The sequence below is a fragment of the Trematomus bernacchii genome, unplaced genomic scaffold (assembly GCF_902827165.1).
Source record: "Trematomus bernacchii unplaced genomic scaffold, fTreBer1.1, whole genome shotgun sequence".
Taxonomy (NCBI): Eukaryota; Metazoa; Chordata; class Actinopteri; order Perciformes; family Nototheniidae; genus Trematomus; species Trematomus bernacchii.
In genome coordinates, this window is record NW_022987611.1 from 2,828,296 (window position 1) to 2,838,018 (window position 9,723).

The 9,723-nt window shown below is 43.8% G+C and overlaps 1 protein-coding gene across 1 annotated transcript; it reads left to right on the forward strand.

Moving 5' to 3' along the window:
• The first annotated feature begins 3,812 nt into the window (after nucleotides 1-3,812).
• On the forward strand, nucleotides 3,813-9,509 carry LOC117483613 (transmembrane protein 238-like). Its single transcript, XM_034131984.1, has 2 exons — nucleotides 3,813-4,462; nucleotides 9,270-9,509. Exon 1 carries the CDS (start codon nucleotides 3,904-3,906, stop codon nucleotides 4,453-4,455), a length of 552 nt encoding a protein of 183 aa, XP_033987875.1. The 5' UTR covers nucleotides 3,813-3,903; the 3' UTR covers nucleotides 4,456-4,462; nucleotides 9,270-9,509.
• Nucleotides 9,510-9,723: the final 214 nt, after the last annotated feature.

The following is a 9,723-nucleotide window of genomic DNA, read 5'->3' on the forward strand; positions in this document are numbered from 1 at the left end:
CATGAAAGAAAATCGTTGGCCCATGTTACTTGAAGCTGATGGCGGGACATCGTCCTCACCATGCACCTCATAGTGACCTCTGGGAGTGAGATCATAGGAGTTGAAAACACCTGATGCCCCAGGAAACAAGCCCACGTTCGCGTCATCACTCACATATGCCCCTTTCACACCAACGCGTTTTCAGCTCCGGCTCGGAGCTGGAGCCTGAAAAGTACTACCGGTTTTTCCTGTTCACACCGCAGCGGCGCCGCCTCTTAGCTCCGGAATCCGGTTCACTTCCTAAGTCGCTTTGGAGAAAAGCATCTAACAAGTAACATGTCATGTAATGTAACCTGGCTTGGTTGAAAGCCCACTCACCACGTCAAGGTGCAGGTAATGGGTGGGAAAATCAGTGTGTGTGTGTGGGGGGCACTAAGGCCAGCGTCCAGCCACAAGGGAGTGTGGTGTGTGTGTGTGTGTGTGGGGCACTAAGGCCAGCGTCCAGCCACAAGGGAGTGTGTGTGTGGGGCACTAAGGCCAGCGTCCAGCCACAAGGGAGTGTGTGTGTGGGGCACTAAGGCCAAGGGCGCCGGAAGCGGGGGGGCCATTGGCCCCCCCACTTTTGAGCCCTGCCCTACATTTTCGCAGCGGCGGATGCCGCAGAACACTGTACAAATCCCGTTTCAATAATTCCCCTCTACTCTAAAGTCGCATCTAAAACGCGATCTGATCTAGCTGTGTATATTTTGTTATTTGTTATTGTTATATTCAATCTCATTAGCTACAGGCATTTTTGAAGCTTGTAAAGGGAAGATGACAGCTCGCCTCTCACTCGCCACTCTGCTCTTCCACAGCGCCGCTTCCCCTCCCTCTGCTGAAATTATGAATGTAAGGCGTATAGTAATCATATATAACACGGCAGGGTCCGTTACAGTTTGTTTGTATCTGATTTCAAATAAACAAAGTCTTGGCTTTCAGAATATTAAACTTGTTTCGGCAAATTCAGATGATAAATACAACTTTGAAGCTTGTAACGGCATAATTACAAGCGGAGACCGGAGTAACTTTACGTCACAGCACGCATAAGAACAGCCGGTGTTTCTTGTGAGTGTTTTCCCCGGGAAACAAACACAATACACACACAAACGCAAAAATACACAAACACGTATACACACACTCGCGGGCTTCCCCCAGACCAGTAATCCAAACGAAAATATCTTCCCTCCGTTACTACTTTGATCATTTGCTCCGCTTCCAGAGAAGAGGAAACTTTAAAGGCCTTTTTCTCAAAATGATGACTCTGTAACAGTCAGTATATAATGTGACATATTTTGCTTAATATTTGGGAGTACAAAAACTATCCTGATATCATTAGAAAGCTAGGAATCTCCTCTTTCCAACAGTGTATACAACTCAAAATGTGTCTTCGGGTCAATGCGACTGATTTCTATGGAGCAGGTTTGCATTAGGTAAAATAAAGCAGGCAGACATAACAGGAAGAATATGTAAATTTTAACCCAATCAAATAGGACATTGTCACACCATTCAAATGTATCCATGTAAATTACAACCAATAAAAAAGCTTAGATGTGTTTATTTGTTACGTTGTTTACTTTATTTGTTACGTTGTTCTGTGTGTGTCAGCCGTTAAACCAGATAGAAAGAATAGATACACTTGCAAACAAGTCAGAAGAACCAGCGCAGAAGAAAACTAAATACAGTTAATCTAAACTTACATTTAACAACTGGAAGGTCACATCCCTGACATCCACTTCTCCGGAGCCTGGACCTTCATCAATCATAGAAGAACCAGCGAAGCCAGAATAGATAAACCCAAAAGCAGCAGCTCTGCGGCCGCAGAGACTGTCAAAACCGCCGCCGCCACCCCCACCGCCATCGTTGAACCGAAACAGGCTGGTTCTGACTGCATGGAGGTTTGTTGTCGGGACATTGAGGCGGGTAAAGCTGTACAGCTAACTGTCGAAAAATAGGAGACCGCTAGATCGTCTGGGCAAAGAGAAAGGTACTTCAACGCAGAATGGTACAAAAACAGAGAGTGGTTAATTATTTGCAAAACCACTAAACGGGCCTTCTGTGAAATATGCAGATTTGCTGCTGTCAAACGGCTTGTAACTTTCTCAAAATGTGGAGATGATAGCTATGTTAATACCGGAGTTAATAACTGGAAAAAGTGCCCAAGCCTCCATGAACAGTTGTCTCTGACTGTACGATGGGTATCAGCTGATTATGTTGTCCATGAAGACTTCATAGCATGACTGTCCTAAGACTGACGCAGAATCAATAACCCACTGATAAACTGCGATGTTAACAACCTCATGATAACCTCATATGTTTTTAACTTAGGATCATAGGCTACCTGTGTTTAGTCTAGAAAAAGGTAATTGTGTGCATTTTATTATAAAGTTGTGTATATTTACAGACTGTTGCAAAAACTAATAAGCTTATAAACATAAGGTTTAAAACTAAAAGAGCTTTACAAAAAAGTAACACAATTAAAGATGTTTGGAGTTTTATTTGAGTTATTAATTTACATTTTTTGTCAAAGAGATGCTGATTTGAAACCGTTGTTACATACAGTTACGGCATTTCCTGTTTCTGCCGGAGAGAGGGGAGTTTGTCCCAAAGCTTGCCGCTGTCTCCCTCCATCTGACAGGAGGGAGCCTCATGTGTCACTCCACGGAGTTCACTACGTCACGGAGGGGGAGTGTGTCGGGCGTAGTTTGGGATTGGGCCATACACACGCACTTTTTTGGCCCCCCCACTTCTAAAATGAATCCGGCGCGCCTGACGCTCGTGAACTGTCAGCGGGGGGTACACTGTGAACCTCTGTCGCCTGTCAGCGCAACTTACATGATGCCGTTTAAAACCATAGACTGTATATATAAAGTTTAAAACATATAATAATAAAGGGCGGTGCCGGCCGTCAGCGAACCGAGCCGGCCTTTCTCCGCATCTGATTCATGTCATAAACCAGATTTTAGAAAAGCATTTTAGCCAATCAAAATGAAATATGCGGGACATCGTCTCAATTTGCGGGACACACCAAAAGTCGTGAAAATGCTGTGCAATACCGCACAAATTTAAGCGGGACATCTGGTCACCCAGACGGCTGAGTTGACCGCAGTGCAGAATCGCTGTATAGTTGAAATCTCCTAACAATGTTGTCCATTTTAGAAATAGGCCTATTATATTTACAGCCCTTTATAACATTCATTTTCTGGGCTCAAAGTGTGTCTTGGCCGTTTTCATTGTGATCGCTAAATTCCCCTTGTTTATAATAATCACAATAATCACACAACAGGATACTGTAGTGATTCAAAGTGTGATTTTAGCATAGCCTACGAGTGCTTTTGTTTTGAAATCACTTCCGTGAGTTTCGTCTGCGCTCTTATTTTGTAAGGTAACTTCCGGTAGCAGAATATGAAAAAACGGGGGGTTTTTTTGTTTCTGTTTTCTAGTGATTTTATTTTTTGTTTTGAGAAGTAGAAAATGAAAATCATCCCGTTTTTTAAGTTTAGTAAATCCCTTTTTGACCGTGATAAAGAAAAACGCCTTGTATTTCAATTTTGGTTTTTCAATTTGAAAACGAAAATCAAATATCCAGTCGTTTTTTGTTTTTGAATTTCCATTTGTGAAAAGAAAATCCAATGACCAAAACATACACTGACCACGGACCAACATGGCTTATTTTCTGAACAACGAAATTCATACAAAAAAGACAAACGGAAAAGTCTCAAAAAAGTTGAATGAAAAGGAACGAGGAGGGTGAAAAATGTGGTGAGGGGCGGGGCCTGCTCACAGGTGAACGCCGCACAGGTGGAAGGAAGGAAGGAGGGCAAATGTGCGTCCTGAAAAACCAGTGGCGGCTGTCGGCGCCGTTACTCGGGCTCGCGCTCCTCCGGAATGGCCCCCAGCTGCGTGGGGAACTGCGCGCCGCTGTTCTTCCTCGCGGTGGTGTTCGATGCCGCCGGGCTGGTGGTGCTGCTGGTCGGGATTTTCGGCAACCTGAACGTCGACGGCCGCTTCTACGGGGATTTCCTCATCTTCACGGGCTCCGTCGTGATTTTCCTCAGTCTGCTGTGGTGGGTTCCGTGGTACGCGGGGAACGTGCAGCAGTACGCGGAGGACAGGGCCGGTTCGCTGGAGATCAACTTTATGCAGTGGGCCAGGAAGCTGTCCGAAAGGCTCTCCATAGGCGGCATGAAGCCTCTGGGAGCGGGGGAGGAGAAGAAGAAGAGCGTGGGGGACGGGAAGGAGATGAGTGGGACTGTGCGTGCTGCGCCGTGTCGAGTTACGTGGGAGACCGGCAGCAGTGGAGCCGTGCCGGGTCAGGACAGCACGGGCTCTGATGGATGGCCTGAGCGCGCTCCAGCTGACCGGACCGTGGAGCTGGGGGTGCTGAAGAGCGGCACCGGGGCTCTAGCAGCAGGGGGCAAAGCCGAGAGGCTGCTCTGAGGAGAAGGTGGGTGTCATCACGAACACACGTGCAGAGAACGTTTGAGGAGCGGTACCCAAATAAATAAAAGTCCAAGCTGGCAATTTTTGTTAACTTTAAATAAATATATGCCTGCATGGGATAGCTACTTTTGTGACAGTTTTAAGGGATATTCATTTGTATGTATTCTAGACAAACCCATGGGGTTGGTTCAAACGCTTCATGACAGATAATTCATGATACATCCAAAGAAATTAGGTGTATTTCAGTGAATTCTTGTTAACTTGCCTAAAGCCCTCTGACTGACCGAAGCTCTACTGCTTCCTCTCTCGCCTCCTTATTTCTTTTACCACCTTCTCCTTAAAGCCATCAGGCACAATGCTTCAGTAATGACGGGCAATAAAAAGATTGTGAACTACTGTGACAAATAATTAGTTTAATAGTGTGCCTTAGTGTTCTACACACACAATGTAACTGCATTACTGTAACATGCACACTGCTGCTGACACTTTGAAAAGCCTCTGTAAGCCACTGTCCCCTGACAATAACCTGCAGAGTCTGGGTTAAAGCCAGGCTTAGTAGGGCGGCTGCTGTTCATCAGCTCTCCCTGCCTCAGCTGAAACTCTTTTATCATTACTGTGGCACATAGCTGTCACACAGTCAGAATTATGAAGTGGCTCACATTATTGTGTGTGATCAGATGACCCCCCCCCCAACAGGACCCTGCCTCAGTGCTCATGAATATCTCTCATAATATAAATGTCTATCCCCGGCTCCTGTGAAAAGATCTCCAGTGGCCCCTGGCAGCTTTTAATTAATGAGCCTGACCGTTTTGCTCACCTTTACAGATCTGCATTATTTTAGCCGTCACTTTGCTTGTAACTGGTCGGCAAGCCAGACACCCGTTGCGCCAAAAGGCACAATTACATTTTAATGGAACTCAGCACTGCTTATTGATCCAGAGTGCAGCAAGTAGATTGGTTGGCCTACACTGCCACTAATGCAGGGCTCATATAAGTGTGAGTCATGCATACTAGTTTGAGATAGTTAACTTTACGAGGGCCCAGCCTGAATCCCATATTGTCTCACCAGGCTTATGATCTTGAGATATGGGATGTTGTGAAATGACGTGGGTAAGAACAAACATTGTGTGCTGAACAATGAGGCTGGTTCCCTACTGTACCTTCACTGGGAGCAGAGCCACTCAGGTCATTTCCTACATAGTTGTAGTTGCACATGGTGGGTTTCAAACACTAAAACTATATGTTATTCTTAAATTTGCTAGATCTGTGCAGAGTTTAAAGAAATAGCACAAGAGTTAGCCAAGAGCTCATTTGCATACCTGGACAGGTCAACAAAAGAAAACAGTCAGAGGAGAACCTGAAACAAGACCACGCATAAAAAACATTCATTAATGATGATAAAAATGAATGTATTAAATACAAGGCGATCATTCGTGTTGACAGATGTTCAGTTTGAAGATGTTATCACTTTTACAGCAAAAAGATTAATTAAAATCAAACAACAACAAAGGGAGTTTGTTTTTATCCCACAGAAAAAAATCCAGATATATATATATTTTTTTCATATATATATATATATTTATTAGGGCTGTCAGTCGATTAAAAATATTTAATCGCGATTAATGTCATGATGTCCATAGTTAATCGCAAATTAATCGCACATTTTGTATCTGTTCTAAATGTACCTTAGAGGAATATTTTTCAAGTTTGTAATACTCTTATCAACATATGAGTGGACAAATATGCTTTATGCAAATGTTTGTTTATTATCATTTGAACAATGACAAATATTCTCCTGAATATTCTCAACACAACAACCTGGAACCTCTCTCTCTCTGGCTGGTGCCCCACGAGGACGGAAACGGGTTGTATCCGCATATTTCTCTTGCGTATAGCCCTTTTTGCCACACGAGGCCGTAACTAAACAATAGAAACCGACCCTGCAAACGACAACGGGTCCAAAGGTGGATAGATCTGGGAACGGAGCGCTCTGGGGGGTCCAACGGCTCCGTGTGATCGCCTCTATACGGTCATTTTCTGATAATGACGACGCAATAGCCCTGCCTCCCCCCGCCTCTGCTGCTCACCCCCGCAAAAGTACACTGCACACTGAATTCAGATTATTTATCTTTATCTCGATATGGACATAAACGCGAGTGAAGTCTAATCTGACAGGACGGAGACACGCAGCTCCTCCCGCTGTGATGCAGCGGGAGCAAAACACACACTTCAAGTCAGATCATCACCCTTAGCTATTTTAATTACCTCTCAAACTACCTAAACTAGTTATAAATATGTTTATTTTTACTGTCGAGTCATCATTACTGGATCAGCTGCTGCATGAGACAGACACTGACGCTGTCAGAAGAGAGGAAAAAGAGACAGGCTCCGTGTATTTTATTATTATATATCATTATATAGAGTCGTTATTCATTTGTTTTAAAGCTCAATAAATAACAAAGAAGACCTTTGACCGGCACTTTTATAATTTTGTCCGGAAGATTTAAACTTTAACACACGTTGACCGGCGAAAAACTCTGCCCGGTTCCCTCAGCCCCCACCACGGAGAATACACAGAAGTGCAACCATGACAACCATTCTTCTTCGCTGCTTTTGTGGAGGAAGTTGCTGCTTTTGTGGAGGAAGTTACAGCGCCACGTACAGGCTCGGCATATGTACTGCAGCTTTTCCAGCGGTTGGATCTAAACGGAGCTGTCTCGTGTGGGCAGACACTATCCGGTGTCTATTGCGTGTGGACGGAAGCTTTTTGCGATTGCGTTAATCCTATGCGTTTTGCCGTATGCGTTCCCGTGGGGAACCTTACACTCTCTCCCAACCCTGTCTACTTCTTTGCACTGAGCCAGTTGCTCAAACAGACAAGCCTGTTTACAGTTGTCGGTGAAATGCCACTCCTCTGTCTTCAAAGCATGAGACTGAAGTTCCCACCTAGGGTCAAAATAATGCGCTGTGATGTGCAGTCGACACGTTGGATGCGATCCGAATGATCTAACGCAGCCCCTCGTCCTCCACAAAGTTAAAGGGGACCTATCATGCAAAATGCACTTTTGTACGTCTTTTATACATGAATATGTGTCCCCGGTGTTCCAGGGAACTCACCAAGTGTCAGAAAACACAACCCTCTCTATTTTCCTCCATACCCAAATCTCTAAAAAAGGGACTGCAACGGATCTGATACAGACTGAGACGCTGTAGTACATATGCCAGGCCTGTTAGTGGCGCTGTAGTCTGCCACAAAAGCAGCGAAGAAGACTTCTCGCCCATAGTTACCATGGTTACCCTTCTGTTTATTCTCCGCTGTGGCTTTCTTTCTCCCTCCAAGCAAGCGTTTGCTCCCGCTGCTTTAATTCAATGCAATCCCTCCCCGTCGAGGCAAGCACTGTAATTCTCTCCGGTTAGTCCACCAGCAGATGACAAACACCCACCTCTCCGCCTCTTCCAAGGAACGAGGGGACCGTGCGGCAGAGTTTCAGTTAGGTTTTCTTTCGCCGGTCAAGATGTCCGTTAAAGTTTCAATCTTCCGGACAAAATTAGAAAAGTGCCGGTCAAAGGTCTTCTTTGTTATTTATTGAGCTTTAAAACAAATGAATAACGACTCTATATAATAAAACACGGAGGACGGAGATCTATTTTTCTCCCCCTCTTCTGACTTGATCAGAGCACGCTATCCTCTCCTGCAGGGGGGCGTGGTCAGCTGCAGCTCACAGAATCAGCCCCCTGCAAAAACTGCTGGAGAACAGCAAATAGAGCGAAATGAGGCATGGCTAAAATGCATGATCTGTTTGGTATTTTGAAAACGGAAACGTATAAATATACCTTATTGTATGGCACTACAATATATCATTTAAATATAGCATGATAGGTCCACTTTAAGCTGTAGCCACCCATTTAGCTATCGCTGTTGTTGTCCAGGCGTCTCCCCGGCAAACTTTCAAGCGTGGTCTGCCGCAAGCGAGCGGCAGGAGCGGGGCTGTCAGCATCAGCTGTGTGCTTGGCTTGCTGTTTAAAACACTTTTTTTGTATCCATATCTCTCGCTAGAATCTCCCACCATCCAACCAACAACAACAACGTCAAGCCTTTGGGCTCTGAAACTACGGGGCGGGCCGAGGACAAATACACATGCGTTAATCGCACGTTAAAATAATTAGTGGCGTTAAAAAAAAATGCGTTAACACATTAACGCGTTAACTTGACAGCCCTAATATATATATATATATATATATATATATATATATATATATATATATATATATATATATATATATATATATATATATCATATTAATATATTGTAGGTAGTAGGGGATCAAAAACAAATGAGTATCCTGGACCTCCTAAGAACAACAGTGATGTATCAGCCTCTCCCTGTACGAGTCAATATAGTATGTTGATCAGGGTGATATGTTTGTGTTGCATGGATTAGTAACAGAGAGAGATTAGGTTCAAGTGATGATTGCCTTATCACGTATTCATTCTGAAGTGTGAACAAAAGGGTGTGTGTGTGTATTAGTTAGTATTTGTGTTTCATAGCAGTCTTTATATCAAACCAGTAAAAATAATAAAACATTTTGGGGGGTGTGTGTGTGTGTGTGTGTGTGAAAATTTGAAATGGAACATTTGATAATAACTAAGAGATTGACTTCATAGGAGAGCTAACCTTCCAGATTACAGAGGCCCTTATGCCTTCCAGAGGATATTGTAGAAATACTTTAACCCTTCATACGTGTTTTAATTTTCTTACATGATTTGTTGATTTCAACCTATACAAAACTATGTCTCTCCTCTTCCTTAGGTGGCGTGCAGCTTTCTGGTCGTGCTGTTTTATAAAAATCCAATCAGACTGAAAACATTGAGTTTATGAAATAAGGACGCTTTTGTTTTTTAAATGGAAAGAGCATTTCTTTATCAGGGAAAAGCCTCCTGCATGCACGGTAGGCAGAAGGGCTGTGCACAGAGAAAGAAAAGGTCTACATGTATATAGCACATTTCTATTTCATTTTGTGACAGCTGTAAATAATTTTTCTTGCCAATAAAGTTTTCATGTAAATATTGTGTGAGGGTGTTTCTGTATCCAGGTGACTGATAGTGCTTGGTGTCGTATAACACAGAGCAACGCCCACGCTTTGGCGCTGCTCGAGAGACAGTTTCCATTGTCTGGGTTCCAGCTTTTCATTTTTCTTTAACATTTATCCATACTTCAGGAAGCTGTTTTTCACTCTTCACACGGTTGAAGGCTGTAAACATTA

Coding starts and splice junctions, on each gene's coding strand:
- LOC117483613 (XM_034131984.1), top strand. CDS start 3,904: ATGGCCCCCAGCTGCGTGGGGAACTGCGCGCCGCTGTTCTTCCTCGCG.